The sequence below is a fragment of the Temnothorax longispinosus genome, chromosome 9 (genome assembly GCF_030848805.1).
Source record: "Temnothorax longispinosus isolate EJ_2023e chromosome 9, Tlon_JGU_v1, whole genome shotgun sequence".
Taxonomy (NCBI): Eukaryota; Metazoa; Arthropoda; class Insecta; order Hymenoptera; family Formicidae; genus Temnothorax; species Temnothorax longispinosus.
In genome coordinates this window covers 17570790-17589753 of record NC_092366.1, presented here as the reverse complement: position 1 = coordinate 17589753, position 18964 = coordinate 17570790, and the positions used below count along the sequence as shown (strand labels likewise).

Genomic DNA, 18964 nt, shown 5'->3' with positions numbered 1-18964 from the left:
TAAACGATTTACGTGCGACTCATACGTTTCCTATATTTTGCACATTTTTTTTAATTTAAAAAGGAGCCCATTAATTGAAAAATTATATACTATTAGTTTTATATTTATTTCAACTAAAGATTCTTAACGCTTACATGTAATTTTTATATATTTTATATTTATGTGTCAAAATTCTCTTAAGAATTTCTGATTCATAAAAGTAAATCTGAATATCTATCGTCTGCGTCACATTGAAAAGACACGGTTCGCTAAATTCGTTTTGCAAAAAGAACGCAACAAGTTTAGCAACCATCAGTGAACCTCAATACTCTCGTATTCAAAGGAACAGAATTATTGAACAGACAAAATTGGTATTCCTAGTATTTTTCTCTACGTTAAAGAGCAAACCTCGCTTTTCTTTCCATGTTTATTATTTTCGCAAATCAAATATCAAGTAGTATAATAAAACTGATTCTGATATTTTTCAGAATTCTAACTACAATTGATATTTAAATATAAATATTTCGATATCAGAGAAAATGTATATAAAACGCAATATAAAATACAAATCTTTTTCTCATTTATTTCATATTCTATTATTTATCGATTTTATATATCGTTGGAGAGACTTTAACGCGAAGAAATTTTTGTAATTAAAATGATAGATGGGCGTGTCGTGGGGAGTATTACAGACATTCGGACATTGCAGTCTTTTTCCTCGTGACAAATTCATTACGCTAACTTAAATATAAAGGAGTAAATACACTAAGGAACAAACAGTTATCTGTTTATAAATTTACTAGAATTTAATTGCAATATTACTCAGAGATAATGACAAATACAATTATTGTTTAATACATTATATTAATTGTGCAATTATAGAGTTGTGTAATTAATAACTACGTAATTATAACAATTTAGCATATTCAACAAAATTATATTTGTAATTATAGAATTTCGATTTATTTCTATCTCTTTATCGTTATAATCGTCATCGTCCGTCCACACTGACAATGAGTGGTGCTGAAAATGCGATTCATCATTCATCTCTGTAAATTGGTCGTCAATCCATTTACATCAATGTCACTCCTCGACCCAATAGCGGATTGAAAGCCTCTCGACCTTTAAGTGTATGCATTAGTTGTGAGTTAGGTACCTCGCCGATATAGAGAGAGGAAAATATCACTTTGATGCTTTTACAATCTTGATCCGTTGTTATTGAATTGTTTCCTGTTTTCTATTGATTACGATTATAATCCGTGATCATTAATTGAAGGGGATAATCGGGAATAATCGATAAAATATTAGTGGAAACCTATCTCTCCATCGCGAACTTAGCGAAGCAGTTTATATGATCCTCTGATCTCTTAGCATATTCACCTACCTGAAAAATCCTTCGCATGGATACCTTCTGCTCCATTACACCGCTCCTTCGCATATCTAACGCTAAGATCGATTCTCTCAGAATTCTAATGAGACTTATCCTATATGTATGTTTGCGCACATCGAACAGCGCCGGCTTTGGATAGATCGATTTCTTAAGTGAGATATTTTTTCTTACTGTAAAGTAAAACTGTTGAACATTATATATATTATTTAAGATCGAACACTAGATCAAAGACAGTGATTTATCAAAGAAATACATGAATTTTTTTTCATTCACATTTGCAGTTTGTAGTCTCCCGAAGAATTTAAATCAAAGAGTAAAAATAAAGTCAACCATCAGACATCATCTTTTTGAAATAACGACTATAAGTATTGTAATGATTAATTATTATAATTGCTGCAGCTCTCTTTATTCCGAATGACTTTCGTTAGATAAGTGAAGGTAGACGAATCGGAGGAGGAGTGCACAATCCACCATAAAACCCCCATTGATCGATCGAACGTGAAGCGATAGTTTAACGGCGCGCACGCCCTACTCTGTCCATTTCATGCTGCTTCCTGGGAATTTCCGGGTTGGACGAAAAAGCGGCGGGAGCGCCGATGCCACAGAGTACTGGGAGCGGCCACGGTCAACCGCAGGCCGGTTCGTCGCCGAGCACCCCGGGCCCCGGCGGCGGTGTTTCTACCGGTGGTGCTACCGGAAACGGCGTCGGCGGCGTCGGTGGCGGAGGAGCTACCGGTTTCTCCACCGGCGCTGCCGGGGCTGCCTCTTTCGGTCTCGGTGTTACCGGTGGGGCTATCGGCGGTGGGATAACCGGAGGTGGAGCCGGCGGCGGTGCCGCTGCTACCGGGACCGGCTATGCCAACAAGGGGCCCGCTCGTCGGGGTCGAGGTTGGCGCGATTGGCGTCGCGGCGATCCCACTCTCATCAAGGGCCTGTGGAAGTCAAAGGGTCCTCTAGGTAACAAATTCACGCCATTCTTCCCTGCTTGTGATCCACATTGTTCGATGTATAAATGTTTGTGTTTGTGAAACGCGGTATTGCGTGATGGAACCTCAAATCGCTGATATTTTTCTTAAGATTTTGTCGCAGAGACTTTGGAGTCATTAGTAGCGTGACTAGGCTCCTCATTCGTGAAATGTGAATTTGAATACGATTTCAAAGTCTTTATCTTCCTTTCATTTCTGTTTTGACTTATAGAGATTTCCTACAGACATGATATTTGTAAGGCTTGTTGCTAATTATTCTCGCACTATGTCTCGTACACTTCTTATGTAACCGTTTACATAGAGATATAATAGGCTTGGTTTATAATCGTGTTATTTTTGCTATAATTAAATCTGCTATAATTAAAACCTTGCATGAATGTATTTTAAATTTAGCAGGCAGCTTCACGCTTTCTTTGCTTCACGTATGTGATTAATTTTTAAACGTTACATACATCTAGAACTATAAATACTTACAAGCTATAAACGCCACTAATATCAAATAGTTCACACTTGTAAATATTTTGCTTGTGAAAACCAACGTCATTGTAAATTGTACACGCGCATATGACGGTGACATAACGCGGATACAATTTATATCATATGCTCGTCGACTTCCACATCAGTTCCATGTTCATGGCCTCAATTTGTTGAGAAAAGTTTTTTTGGTTTGGCATCTTGGCGTAACAGCATCTGCCACAAAATCTCATATCATGATAGTCGAACCATAAAGCACGACTTTTGGCGTGGCTTTGCAATTTTATGGAAGATAGTTTGCCCGCTCGCGGTTACGTGTACGCTTGAATGCTACGTAAGAAATTTTTCGTACATGTCGGTATAATTACCGGAATCTCAAACGGAGTCACGTCTATGCTTATCGTAATCTTCCTATTCTTGAAGTAAAACTTTTCAAATTGAGATTTATACGCATTATAGATATAGATAATGCATATTCATCGTTCAAAGTTCAATCATATCGCCGCGCTGCACGAGTTCAATTAAGTTATTACAACGGAACCTCGAGCAGAAAACTAGAGTCATTTAGCAAATCGGATTAGAGTCTAATTAATACGCGGACGCGTTTGAATTTCACAGGAGAATTTTTTATCGCCTTTTTATCGTGAGCGAACATAACACATGACAGCAATACGCTTTGTTTTTCTGCTGCTGCCGCGAGTACCAGTCGTTCACCTGCCTCGGTGCCAGTATAGGGATAATAATGGCGACGGCTGTGAAAAATTCATGAAACGAACAAACGAAACGGTATCGTTTTTCTCATGTCCTCCGTTGGCTCAAGCCTGTGTTTTAACTTTCAAATACGACCCTGGCCGCGAAGAGCCTCCTTCGCTTTGGAAATTTCAAATTTTCATCGCAGATTAGGTCCCTATCGAACCGCAAAGTTCCCTGACATCTAAAGTTGCTCGATTTCTCGAAAAAAATTAATAAACATGTAATACAATAGGTTAATTGACAAAAAATAAGCAATTTTTATGTCAAACTTGTAAGTTGCATGTATCTTTGTATTTATTCATAAATTAGCCGCTGATATTGTATAGCCTGAAATTAATTTTATAATTGTCATTACAAAAGTATTTATGAAATTATGCATTAAAGTATCAAAATAAGAGAAATTATTTTATATTAAGTAAATCAATTTCTTCTTTTTTTCTTATAACAACACTGCTAGAGAAACTGATAATATTTCATAGGCATATATTATGCTTGCATAATATTATGCTTGCATAATATATGTTGAAATATAATATATTGTATTAATGTGTTAACATTTTGTTTTTATCGAGTAATCAACGAATTTACAATCCGCCAACCAAACAATCGATTTGTTAAACGCCCAATTAATTGAAATTCCAAAATGTTACTGATCGATATACTATACAATTACTACGGTTCTAGTTTACTATCTAAATTAACTAACTTGCTCGCATCTCTCCTGGGCCCATTACAATAAACGAAAAACATTCACGTCGAACAGTTATATATATATATATAAAAGCGATTTTCGGCTTTCTATGTGATTTTTTTCCACGTAACTACATTTTTTACTGGGTTTATTTGATTTTGCTGTGATTTTGCAAACTCCATCGTGCATTTCCCCGAGCGATGTGTAACGTCTGACGTAATTAATTCAATCGTACCGTATACGCATACTCGAGATAACAAATTATACCTGAAGGGGTTGAAGCAACAAGCATGCATTAGCACCTAAGCGACGTGCGCACTGGTGATCCTTCCACAATGCATGCGACCTTTCAGCCCTGCAGCCGTTGAGCAAAGATGCTTAATTATCTCCTTGACCGCACGCACGTTTGAAGCACGTGGTACGTGTCGAGTGCGTTTCACGAGCACGTTTCGTGTCCTGTATGTAAGCAGATTCACTGGGACAGGCGGAGATCTACATCATCGTGGCTCTTTTGATCGGGTTCTTCACCGTGGTGATCGGGTGCTGGCTATCCGACAATTGCTGGTCGCCGGAACCGGAAGGGGTTGTCACCCTCGCATAGCCTAGTGCCGACTTCCGTTCCTCCAGGCGATAACAACTACTACGACGCCCCTCCTACAGGATTCTTCAGGACCTCGGCCGCTATTCGGATCATCGTGGTAATGCACCCGGCAACGCCAGCGGCAATCATCGACCGTTGCTCGACATCAATGACAATGACACGCTGTTGCGCGTATGAGAGCCACGCACGCGACACCAACCTCATCGAAGAGGTATCGCTCGATCAACGGCATCCGCGAACCAACCTCCTTCGCAAGTTCCTATTTCACAAAAGACGAGCTTTCGAGCAGGGTCGGTTCTTGAGCACCAAAAAGAGACGTCTGAGAAGGAAATAAAATTGAACGAACGAACTATGAGATTTTTCGCTCTGTATCACATATCGATTCTCAAAGTCGCAAGAATGCGAAATTTGCTTGTCGTTTCCATAATGACAATCGAAAATTGACGTATTGGATTAAACTAAACGAAAAGATATGTTGCGATATTTCGTACGAAGCGGATGATGGTGTAGCTTATTTTATTCCGTCGAGATGATCTCCAAGACTGGCTCTGCAATTGTAAGTCAGTTTCGTTCGCCTCGTTATAAACGATGGAAGAGATTTTTTTAAACCTAATGAGAAATATGTATACGCATAGCATGTTTTGATTCGAACCCAGTCGGTTCTATTAGAGATATTGTACGTTCTATTATATATATATATTTAATCGTTAATTTAATTAATGCCTAATTAATCGGGCATTAATTGCGCGTTGTTATGGAGTCCGGAGTACTCGCGATGAATATCAATATTGAGGCTATTATCGCTTATTACGCAATCAAGGGACAAGCTCTCAGACTTGGATAATTGATTCCTCTTGAAGCAAGGTACAGCATTAAGGGAGATCTGCCTGATAATAGACGTCGAAAGAGAGAAAGAGATCTCTGAAACATCTTGAATCCATTTTTTATTTAATACAAACGCCATTTGTTATAATACACGTCGAAATATATGAATGAATCAACGTTCTCAGTCCATCTTTTTACTTCTTTTGCGATCAGGAAATCTCGCCAACTATTAAAATTCCCAAACGCGACTCCGAAGATTCGTCCTCAATTTTTATCCGCGAACTCGCGGATTCCTACATGGAATCTTTGACTCGAATGGCCTTTATGACCGGCAGAATTGCGTTTTCCAATTTTAAGGTGAGGTAAATTTTGAGAACCTCCGTCTCTCCCCTTCCGTTCGGACATCCGGTCGTGAAATTCGATCGTGTTTCCCACGTTCGTATGCACGAACGGAACGGATGGATTACGGGAACGACAGGAGCCAACGAAGTTCTTATTGCGATAATACGCGAAGTTGCTGCATCGGACGGCGACGCGCCGATGGCCGCAACTTCGTTGCGGCCGTGCGCAAAGTCCGAAATGGGTCAACAGCCGTGGTCACCCCTCGCTCACCCTCGCTGAGAGCTCGCAACATCATTAAAGCGCATCGTATCGAGATGAGCGGTGAGAAATGCGCTCGCCGACCCTCTGTGCAAGCTGCCTGTAGCGTGGATAACGACTTCGCCCACATGTCTTAATCATCATGTTGCACGTTTATGACGTCGACCGCGAACCCGTCGGGGACTGTTCTGATCCGTAGTTAACTTTCGATGAACCCTGAGCGAGTTTCCGTCCGACATTTTCTCGAATTTCGACGCTGTTCTATATTAATTTTGCCATTAATTTCTCATCAGTCATTAATTGCTTCGCCCATTGCTTCATTATCATATCGTATCGTTAGAAGATTGCTTTTCTCTTCTTGTATACATCGTCACCGATGAAATTTGATGAATTCTCGTGTAATGTTTGAACTTTATTACTTTCACTTACAATTGAAAATGCAGCAATAATTGTGTATTGAAAGCGGTTGATACATTTTCTAATGTCAATCTGATATATGTATTCTAGCAATTACGAAAAATTCTTATGTCGGACATGGATTGCTAGAAGAGTTACTAATTACTTACTAATTTTAGATAAACAAATCAAATCGTAATGATGATATTCAATTCTTTTTTACCAATACCAAAAATTGACCTAATCTGATATTCCTACACGAATATATCGTATATCACGTATGATTCGCTAGAATTTATTTACGTTATCAGATATCAATTACCTCGTTACTTACTTCGTTACTGGAGCGATTAAAATATCTTAGGTGTATATCGGTTATACACTTAATCGAACTATAGGAGTTGTTAATTACTACCCTATAGAGCTGTAGGATCGAGTATTGACTTAACGACGTCGGGGATGGCTCGGTACGATGAACTGAGGATGCCGAGACCGTATTGGTTATACTTTATAGCACATTTTACGGTGCGTATTATGCAGCAGATATACTAGAATTGTTTGAACGATAATATACCGTTGTATTAATCCAGTAAACGAAATACAATTGACGATTGTTGACAACTTTCAGTTGACAGCTCAATGAACATATTCTTGCGACCCATGCTTTGTTCTAGAACTCGGTATATTTTTAATAATAAGTTCTGCTGTTCCTTTATATATTATCTCAGTAGATTTTTAATTTAACTTTTAATCCGATTTTACTATATAAAACATTTATTGATATTTTTTTCTATTCATTAATTCGTGTCGAGATTTTAATTTAATGAATGATTCGCTGAAATTTTCTTTACAACGATGCTGTTATATCTTGAAGATACGTTTTTTTAACTTTAATAAATTAATAATGTACCTGATGGTAAACACATATTGCAAGCTCTAGATCGCTTGATTAACTCTCAATGGAATCACTGCAACGGCAATAATACGTATCTAGGAAAATGCCGCGTTGCGAAAGAGAACGAATCTTGTTGACAAGATATCCGTATGATCGTGGTTTCTGCTACACGGTTTTATTAGCCAGGACGACGATGAAATCGGGTTAGTGAAAAAAATAAACCGCGAGCCGTGCTGGTTTCAGGTGTAAATGTCTCTAAGCGACTCATTTCAGAGAATCCAAATCTTTACAATATAAATGTCACATAATTGTGGGAATGGATTTACACGAACAAAAATAATAAACAAAATGCGATTTAGTCAAATCCACGGTTAAAATAAGAGAGGCAAAACATACTTCGTGAAGTTTCTTTATTAATTATTTAAACGGACATAAATCTAACTAATACTGCAATATCTACATTGATTTAATATTTTTTTTTTTATTAATTACACGTCACAATTTAATCAGTTCTTTTATTATTAAGAAGAGATTACAAGAATCTATTGTGAATTAATTATTAAATGTTACTACTTTTACTTAATGCGATGCCGAAACAAAAAACAGTAGAACTTTTTAAATTAACTTAGTTTTCCAAGTTGACAAAAATTTGTGTGTAAGTCTATTCAAATCGTTTCGAAAAACGCTGGATTTCCAAAAATTTTATATAGTCGGCACTGATGAATAAGCGATTAAATACCGCGAGACTTTTTTTTCATTCAGGAACTTGCAGCGAATCGCGACATACTAATATCGCGTTTTCGCGCTAACTGAAATATTGGAAAAATTCCGCGGTGTCACGTAGACTTGATGCACTCGGGTATTTGCGAATGCATGCGTGTGACGTAAACGCGAAACAACGAACAAGATGCAGATATCTAGATGCGCGGCACGACAGTAGCAGACAGTACGATATATCACGCCATTCGAAAGGGACGCGATCGCTGTCGAATCAACCGTCCTGCTTTTTTTTTCTTTTTTTTTCCCCCGCATATTGTCCCGTGCGGGGCTAGCGGGCCGCATTGACAGGCTAATTAACCCGGAAACCTCTCCACAGCTTCCTCTGCGCCGCGTTTATTTTATCTGTCGCTCGAGCCCGCGGGCACGTATACACGCACGTTTGATCGATTAATTGAATTTTGATGCGCTCCGACAGGCGACTGATGATCTCAAAGGGCAAAAAAATTACGTTTTGGACTGAAATTTTATTAAAATATTAAAAATATACGACAGTCGCATTAAATCCTTCGAAGAGAGACGGGCAACATGCATTTTTCTTTGACGTCGAAATATAATGTTAGAAACTAATGTATCGTGAAAAAATGGTAATGATAATGCTGCAGGGCTTTTGGGAAAAAATTCGTTATTCGTTGATCTCATTTATTTTTACATGTTTTATTCAGAAGTATTTGCTTTACCATGAAACAAAGCGTAGTATAATTTACTTTTTATATCACTATCAGATCATTGAGAATTTACATTACCTAGATCATTTTTGTGAAAAGATTGATATCTTTATTTTAAAAATCTTTTCAGATTTATGTATATAATAGAATATATTTTTATTCTAATTTGACATTTTCAATTTGTTCGTTTGTTTTATGTGTTTAGTCGTGATAAAAGTGCAATACGATTTATTGTTAGTTTTGAAATCTTACAATAAATTGCGATATACGTTAATACCTCTATATTATCTCAGCTGTCTAAACTATCTTTATAGAAAGATCAATATTTTTATTTGAGAAAGTTCAACCTCTCTTAAAAATATACGTAACAAAATAAATTGCAATTCTGTGTATTTCAATTCGAGTATGACATTTTCGACCTGCTTGTTCAGCAAAGATCGTCGAGCATGCAGCGCGGAATGTCTCGACGGTATCCGAAAGAGCTAACAATCGGGACCCGCCACCGGGGCTCTTCCGCCGATGAAGATCCCGGTGGCGTTTCCAGCAGGCGACGTGAATTATAGCGGACGGTGTGGCCAGTGCGAACCGGATACGATCGTCGCTGTACCCGTGCTCATGTATCCGCGCGAGGGTGAGAGCGTAACGCGCGGGTTTGCTGGCACGAGTCGCGTGCTTCGTAAATCACCACGGACAGTGGTACCGTCGCGTCGGTCCCTCGCGTACTCGCGCATATGCTTGCCGAACACGCTCGGACAATGCGCGTTCCGCGCGAACTGCCCTGTGGTCCCTGATGGTCTCGGTCAGATAGCCCAAGTCCAGGAATCCTCCCCGAAGCGGACCGCGACGCGCGATTGCTCATTCCGTCTGACATCCGTAATCCTTCGCTAGAAAGGGAGTCTTATTAGTTTCCGTTAGGGAATAAATATATTTTTTTGCTACCCTTTGGAAAGCGTAGGCTTCGAGTACGGGTTCATCGAGCGTCTTTGACATGTGGAAAAGACTTGATTCGAATATACGTGAGGAGACCATTTATAAAAGCAACTGTATTAGTATGCTACATTTGCAAGCGAATGGAACTTTAGGAATAGAAAATACGCAACGCATATATATTTTTAGTTTTAAATTTGCGTTGAAAAGTACTCAAGTGTATCAACAACTGGAGCTTCAGATTGAAGCAAAGTTTTAAATTACATAAAGAATAAATTTTTGTTATATGCACCTTTGAAATTTTCTCCACCGAATGAAATGTAAAAATGTTTCGTTTCAATTTTGCGAAAGCGGAAACGGTTATAAATCCCATATACTTGCAAATTTGGTCTTACTATTTCAGCTACTTATTATGGAAATCAGATAGAATATACATTCATAGAAACCAAGGTGCTAAAATATAATTTGAAAGAGAAATAATTACTAATTCATAAAGCAAAATTTAAGTCAGATAAGCGATTTGGAAGTTGAGTAATCTATAGCAATGCGAAAGTGATTTCAAAAAGTAAAATGGCAGGATCTTGTATAATAAATGTATCAGGTATACGTTATTTCGTAGTATATAAATCAACTTTCGTTAAATTATCTTGCGGCTTACGTCAAATTTGCTTTGAAGGCTTGCGAGATGTGCGGCGGAGGAGTGTAGAGGAAGGAGATATGATAAATTGGGGATACAAATTGCTGGGCTCGATTACTATCTACATAACTTGGTTGATTTATCGACAAAGGAGCAATCTCTTGATGTCGTGGTGATTATTATAAATTATCCAAACATTACGGATATATTTATCTTAGATTTCTCTTCACTTTCTATAATAAATCTAACGTGAACAGAAGTAGGGAATAAAGCTTAACAAGCGAAGTAAAATTTCTGTATAGATGTAGGTCGCGATTGAGATCTTTCGATTTGTCGAGCAATGGCGAGCGACTGTCTGCAACGTTCGCTCGCACAATTGCCAATGCTTTCAAACCCTGCACATAAAAGGAAATAATAGCTGCATGAAGACTGACAACTGCAGAAGTGCTGCGATTCAAATCGCAGTTCGATTAGTGACGCAATGCCGAGGGAAGACTTTGTAATGTTACCAATTATTACTAGATGCGAATGCAATTTTTGTGCGATTCGATTACACGCAAATTTCCCTTACATTCTATTTCTTTACAAATTTTTACGAAAAACTTCCGTAACGTTCCACCAGTACAAAGGCTTGAATTAATGTTGCAATACCAGATAACTTGGCATTATTCTATAAAAGAAATTGATTTGAGAATTTTTAGGATCATCTAAACCAGTAATTAGAAATTTTTATTTCTATGTCTAAAAGCTCGCTATGTATTTACTTGTTTTTAACGATGAGAATTTCAAATGTGCGGATTTGGCATAAAAATTTATTCTTACAGAACTAAAAATCAACTGACAATGAATAGTTGTATCGCGACGAATTTTCGCAAAATAAGCGCAACGAACTAGGGATGAAAAGAGTCGGGCGTTTTTAGACTACCACGGGGCAGCGGCGGACAAAAACGCGGAAGTAAATGCGCGCCGGATAAGAATAATAAAGGCAAACGGGAACTCAGGATGCAAGTCGACCGCGTTCGCGAGTCTCCCGATTCAAGCAACGGTGAACGCCGCTCGCCGCGATCGTTACATAGTAATTGCGACAAGAAGTTGTCTCGAAAGAAATCGCCGTGCTTGGTGGCGGGGTCCTTGAGAGGGATGGAAAAGAAATCCCTCGTTCGGAGGCGGCTCGTCGTTGTTACTTATCTGGACCGGAAGTTTTCCTCGCGTTCTCAGCGAGCGCGGGATCTTTTTTGCGAGGCGCGACTTCTAATTTCGATCGTCGGGACCACGACGCGAGTCGAGAGTTTCGCCAGCGGATAATTCGTTGCCGCGAGTCAAATAGCAGCGAGACTAATCCGCAAAAGTATCCCCGTGGAACTAACGTTAACGTGGAGAAGCATCTCGGATCTTGTATTCAATCGCGATGGTCGAATACGCTCACTCGTTGCCGGAGAACGTTCTCAATCGGCTTTGCCTGCACGAAACGTGCGTATATTCGCTCTTCAGGTAGAATTCTAGTTTAGCTAAAGATTTTCTCCTCGCAAGATCGCGTAGGTATTAGTGTGAACGTACTGTGTATATTATAAGTCGCTTATTCGGCGAGCAATGGAAATCCGGTTATTATCAAACGTTTCCGACAGACGCGAATATTATCTGAAGAGCTGTCTCAGTGTGTGTTAGGGTTTTGGAGAAACAAGTCTACAATGCTTTTGAATATACGCGTAAATGAATTTTCCAGTTAAATGAACTAAAGAAAAAAATATGCGAAAGTAGGATACGCCTATACGACAACTTGGGATCAAAAAGCAAAAGACACAAGCGACATTCCATATCTAACAACTTTTTTAGTATTTCATGTAGAAACAGAAATTTCGAGTTTATGCGTAACTGTTCTTGTGAGGTAAATCGAGATTTATCCGTGTGATCTTTAACTGAGTTGCGTTCTATATGTGTTCGAGTGCAGTAAAAGAAGAAAAAATTGATATCGCGCGACTTTTATAGCGGCATGCTTGAATTTTTCAGATATAAAGGGTAGTAAAAACCTTCGCATGCTTTCGCGATCAAACGCGCGCAATTACTATGCGAACTGAGCCCTTCACTATGCGTACTTTGCTCCGCAGTATGAAGATTGTTTTATAGATAGCAGCATGGAATATCGTAACGATTCGGTTCGTATTTCGTACGTAACGCTGTACGGTAGGAGATAAGATTAGAACAATGTTCCATGCGTAGCTGGCTCAAATAGGTTCATAGTTTATGACACGCACGTCGAATGCGAGATTTTACTGACACGATAAATTCTTGATTTATATCGCTCTTCGATGGATATTTCTGGACGTGCCGCACCTCTCCTGTCTTTCTAACTTCAGAAATATACGTTGGAATAATTTTGTTGGTTCATTATCGGAAGTTTAAACGAAATTATTACTTTTTTACAATTCTAATTTTAAAGGCATTTGTGATTGCCCATTTGATAATAAATAGGCGCTCGACAGGTTCTTTCCGCGTCGAGATAAAAGAGGCAGTTAAATATCATTACAGAATAGACATTTAGACACGTGTACATACATACGTTCATACATACATAAATTTCGAGAGGCGTTTTTTCACGCTTCAAACGACCAGTCTTTTGCTCTCACTTGTAGTCCACTTGTAGCAAGTTCAGCAACTACGCTGGGCCACATTTAGAACCGTCAGATTCTCGCGAAAGAAGGTAAATCCAGGTGAGAGTCTGGAATACCGAGCATCTCAGACAGTGAGAGATAGTAACGAACTTCTCGCCCCGTTGGGAGTGCCAAAAGCTGCGTTTCTCAATCGCATCTTATACCGCGCGATAAATCGCGGTTTTGTCTTTCTTTTTAAACAAAATTGAATTTTAAGAGAATTGCGCGTTCGAGATAAAAGAGAATAGTACGTATCTTGCCTCGCGCGTCATGTTAAAACCATGATGCTTTTTATTTACGCGAACATAAATATCGTCTCTCGCTCTGTCTGTTTACTCTATGATACATCTAACTTTTGACATATCGGGTTCGATACGCGATTACACATAATGCAAGCTTGACAGTTACCTATGTAGGTGCGATTTTGCTTTGCCGTTCTTTATTGTTTTCATTTTAATTATTTACGCTCAACGGCACAGACCGCTCATTATCTCGTTTATTTAATGCACACGCAAGTGATATTATTACTATTTTAATTTCCGCAACTGGTGCATTGCAATCAGTTTAGCATGATTTCTAATAACCGAAAATATTTAACTTATATAACAATCTTATTTTCAATCTTGTCTGGATAATATTGAGATCTAATATGTGACTTTCTATAATTTGAAATGAATTTTTTAAAGCTTTAAATTATTTACTGAAATTTAGAATTCGCGGACGAAGAAAAAATAAAATTTTTCTGAAATAACATTTATGATGTATGATATTTTGGTTAATGCGGAGAATAAACCGCATTTCTCATATTTTATAGATGGAACGCGTAGTCTGTTTTTTCAAAAGTCATTAAAATTTGCAATATCGTATCCTGTAAATTTCATTTATTTTTCAATCTCTCTAACACGGGCTTTATTCGATATTTTTTACATCGGCGCGGAAATACTGCGTAAAGGTTAAATGTCGTTTCCATTTTGTGTCTTTCAATCACGATATGTTGTATCAATACGAGCGATGGGTTAATTCAACGCGCGGAACACGTAAATAATCGATATACGATTAATATTTGCGACGTGTTTGCACTTTGGCATCCATTTTAACGGTCGATACTCGCATCGGCGCGGCGCAGCGCGGTGTGACGCACGTTACGTTTTTACGGACGACGAGCGTCGCTCGGCGTCGCGAGCGTCGGCGTCGTGGTGTCATTATCTCTCGGAAAGTAATTGCTGTTCGTTAATGACGTCCTTGTGCACCGTCCCGGCACAAAGGCGTCACTGGGACGACGGGGACCCGGCGACGTAAGGAGGACGATTATATATCGTAGATCGTTCTTCTGGAAATCGGATAGGCGTAATTAATGAACTTCCGACGAATTAAGGTGCGACGAATTCATTTCAAGCGGGAACAACGAACGCTATATCGACGACGACACCCGCCGAGAAAACGACTCGTGTTTTTGGTGTCATCCATCTGTGGGAATCGGAAAATCGATGCTTCTCCGTGACACATCGGCGCATTCTTACCTCACTCGCTTTCATTTGAATTAACCGTATAATAGAAGTAATTTGATGTAAATTGCAATGGCAATGCACGTTTTAATTTCGAATATTGAACCAAATAAACGTTAACAAATAGAATTCAGAGGCATCGACAAATAATTTCTTCTGCCAATGGAAAATTCAAAATAATTCCCCTGGATAATTAAATATATATCATGTGAATCGGATATACTGTCTGATGTGGATATTAAGATCAAATATCCAAGTGCATATATTTGTAATTTATATTATTTTAAATAACGAGAGCGTGACCGTTATTGAGCAACTCTCTCGAATCGTAAAATACCCCTGCTAATGCGATTAATGTATTGGATTATATTTTCCCTTTGTGATTTATGCATTTCGTGGTGATACGATTAAAAGTTTTGCGATGCAACTAGGAAAGGATTTACAAACCTCCACCCGGAATTAATATCGGTTTTCGATTCCCGGCTATCATCCATTTGCGATCGTAGCGAGAGATCAATGTTACTCTAGACTTCAACCTGTTCGCGTGCGCTCGCAAACGCGACGCACGCGGCATCGTACATTAATAAAAGGTGATAATAACGTATTAAACTAAGTGGACCAACGTCTCAAAGCCACATATGGAAATTCTAAAAAGGGTCGTAGCATAGGGAGACCCGCTTGAAAGTGTTATAAGTGCATCGCGCGTTAACCAATCGGCCGATCGATCGTCCTTTGTTAATTCCCTTCGCGAAGAGCCATTTACACGATCGAAGCGATGACGTGTGAAAAAGTGACGATTGTCAAGGTAAGAGATTCACTTTAATGCGCGCTATTAGATTAAGTAAGTACAGTTTGGCAGATGAGAACGTTAAAGAAAAAAATTTCTTGGACGTTAACAAAGTGGTAGATAAAAGAGAGCAAGAAAGTTATTAGAAATTAAAAATTTAATAATTTTAATACGTTTAATGATGTATGTTTAAGAATTCTAGATTTCAAATAAAGAAGGATATCATATATATTATGACATGCATGTTATGTTCTGAATTTCCAAAATGAGATCTATAAATGTTAGAAATATAAATTTTATAAATTTTGGATGTTAATGTAAAATTGTACATTGCTCTCTTAGTTTATTTTATTATTGATCAACTAATTCAGCACTGTATTATCTTCAATTGTATAATTACATAATATTAAATATTTTATCGTGTTGAATTATACACAATTTTATATAATGTATAATAAAATATATCATTCCATCATGATCGTGCCTAAGTTTGCGAGACGACGTTGCGTTTTCCGCTTCAATCGGAGAAATGCATTACCTACCGGTGCTGTATACAAGTTATGAGTGTCATGACTTGCAAATCTCCCCGCGATGTAACAAAGATTAATGCACTCGAACGCGAAACGTATTGTGATCGGACAGGCCGATTGGTTAATCGTTAATAGGCGTAGATAGTAAAATATCGATATCAGCTTGAGCTACATAACACGTACCACTGTCTAAAAAAATTAAACGTACGAAATATTTCCATAAATCATATACATATATAAATATACGTATATATATATTATATCTGTATTTATGTACATGAGGCACTGCAATTTTTTTTTCTAATACGTTTTAAACTATCTTTTTATTCTCACGAGACGTTACCTTTTTTATATTTTTACGAAAGTACGAAACGATGCATGGTGTGTACACAGTGTCGTATGAACGCATCACGTAGACATCTCGACTTGATGAAAGTTGTATTCAGGACACTAGACTGAACGTATTATTATAAAAGGACTAGTCGTACTCTCTGGACGAATTTTATTTTTAAATTCTTCCTGTAATGCCGAAATGTAAGATGTGTATCGTCTGGTCTGTATATGCTTGCCCCTCATATATAACGGTGTCACCAGTTTAATTAAGCTATTCGCTGTCATCTTTTTTTTAAAGACACAACCGTATGAAAAAATATAATTAAATAAATTAAATATTTCTATCAACAGTATTATTGACGATATGTAAACTCTAAGCGGTTTAATTTAAAAACCGATACACGTTTGTTTCGAAGGCGTACATACGCAAAAACATAATGGATACGCCGGATTGTATACCGTACAATTCGGACAATAATATTCCGCGAAAATTGTGTACAGAACACTGCCGCGAGTTATTGAAATAAAATGTTGGGAAAATAAAATTTACATTCTCCAATCAACTATATTAATTCATTTTATTTTTTTAAATACATTCTACGAGAACAGAATGAGATATTGAAATTTCATATGAAGGCATCGTTTAGCAAAACCAGCCTGATATATAGATGGTAGTCCTCTGATAAAAAGATAATTAAATGTAAGAACCGCATTCGTCCCTTTGAAAATATATATATATCTATAACCACCTTACAGTCGCATTCTCCATATAAAAATCCCATTATCCTGGTTGTAATAATTAATCTTTCAAGCACATGTAAAGGTGCCTTTAAGTTCCGCGTTTCACGCGTTGGCTTGGTTCACTTTTGTCTCCGTCTCTTAGAATATTAATGGCTCTTCCCAGAGCACAAAGACACGGAGACGATACGACGAACTTTTAAAGCGACTAATATCCTAACTTTTCTCAAATGAGTGATGCGCTTTTACATTCGTTTTTTTTTACTTACAATTATATGCACGTATTTTTGTTAAAATATTCACGTAAGTGTGTTATATATGACGCGGCGATTCGCGCTATGGATTCGGAAGCCAGTCATCGCATATATAAATCATGTAAATCATGACGAATGATTTTCTATCAACGTTAGTGGGTAATGATAACATCGTTTCGGATAATATCGCTATTGATTAATTTTTTGAGTCACTGTCGTTCGAAAATAGTGATGGTCATTCCATTTTTGTCGATACTAACTTTTTGTAAGTCGAGATATGTTGCCGATATTTGTAGATTTGCAGTGCAGCTCAAGTTAATATTTTTCGGAATGTTGATAAATTATTTAACAACCAATTTATCTAATATTCTAATATATTAAATTTTCGCTGTTTTGTCGGCTGATATCGTCTCTTTTTATCGTTAAGTGTGTGAATCTTCAGCTTTGATATGCGATTGCCGATGTGCGTGCGATAATTAGCCGCGACGTCCATGTCTTTTGCTCACTCGGCGCAGCTGTAGCAGGTGTAAATATATTACATATATGTATACATACATATATTTTAGTGTGCATGTGCCTACTTCGTCTTATAGTTTGATACTGTTGTATATACGTGAACTGTATGTACCTCGAGTTACTGTAAAACACTTTAACTGTCAATTATATGGAGTTTTACGATATACACAAAACTTCGGCCAGCATAAATTACATACCGTAGGCATATACATACATATATACATGTACGTGTGAGTACGTAAGTATGCGTATAGTCGGTATATAAATGTGAGATGACGGCCTGTGCATAATTCTAAATTAGGTACATTTGAAGTAAGGCCCGTACGTATGTATTAATTAAAACGAAGGGAGAGATGTAACTTGATTCTAGGGAAAGAGCAGTAACTTCTAAGAGTATCGAGACGGGTAAAATACTGTCTCGTCCGCTAATTAATCCTAGAGTACACTCGAGTATACAAGATCGTACCTAGAACGCTAGTTTCGCAGGGCCTATTCTGTACTTGGATCCTTTCCGCGCCTTTGAACGCGTATATATCACAAGGTATTGTGAGTACAAATTGTACTGTACATTAATATTTCTTGTTAGTTTTTAATTGCTTTCTTTAGAATAAGTTTGTTTTTTGGGAGGAAGGGAAGAGTTGGACAAAATTGGTAGACTCTGCTTCTGATACGATACAAATCCAGATACTTACCATCGCGCAAGAGAGTATTCGTATCTTTACAAATCCATCTTCCAACTTGTCTCTTTAAAAGTTTCACGGAGAGATCGCTGTGCTTTAGGAGATTTTACTCTTGCGTTGTAAAGGAGATATCCCGAAATAGTATTTTACTTGTTGACGATTATACGTATATGTAACCATTCGCCGTAACTCAAATATAGAGTTGAACGATATTAAACGAATTATTAAATCAAATGGTGATTACGATGTTTCAAACGATGTTGTCTTATTAATGTGCGCTTGGTCCTTTGTAGCTTAAAGTGTTCCTTAATTTCCAAACGTCGGTTGAGGTAAGTTTTAGGGTGCCTTTGTGCTTTATTACGTTCCGCTGTATT

The 18964-nt window shown here is 37.9% G+C and overlaps 1 protein-coding gene across 3 annotated transcripts in view; it reads left to right on the top strand.

Annotated features, from left to right (window-relative positions):
- The window catches only part of LOC139819331 (uncharacterized), a 58482-nt gene extending 39637 nt beyond the window's left edge, over positions 1-18845 (top strand). For 2 of the 3 annotated variants that reach the window (XM_071788585.1, XM_071788586.1), the window contains 2 exons: positions 1952-2326; positions 4741-18845. In XM_071788585.1, coding sequence (XP_071644686.1) covers positions 1952-2326; positions 4741-4874 — 509 coding nt within the window. In that variant the 3' untranslated portion in view covers positions 4875-18845. The remainder of the gene's footprint in view (positions 1-1951; positions 2327-4740) is intronic. The other variant, XM_071788587.1, reaches the window with a different exon arrangement.
- Positions 18846-18964: the final 119 nt, after the last annotated feature.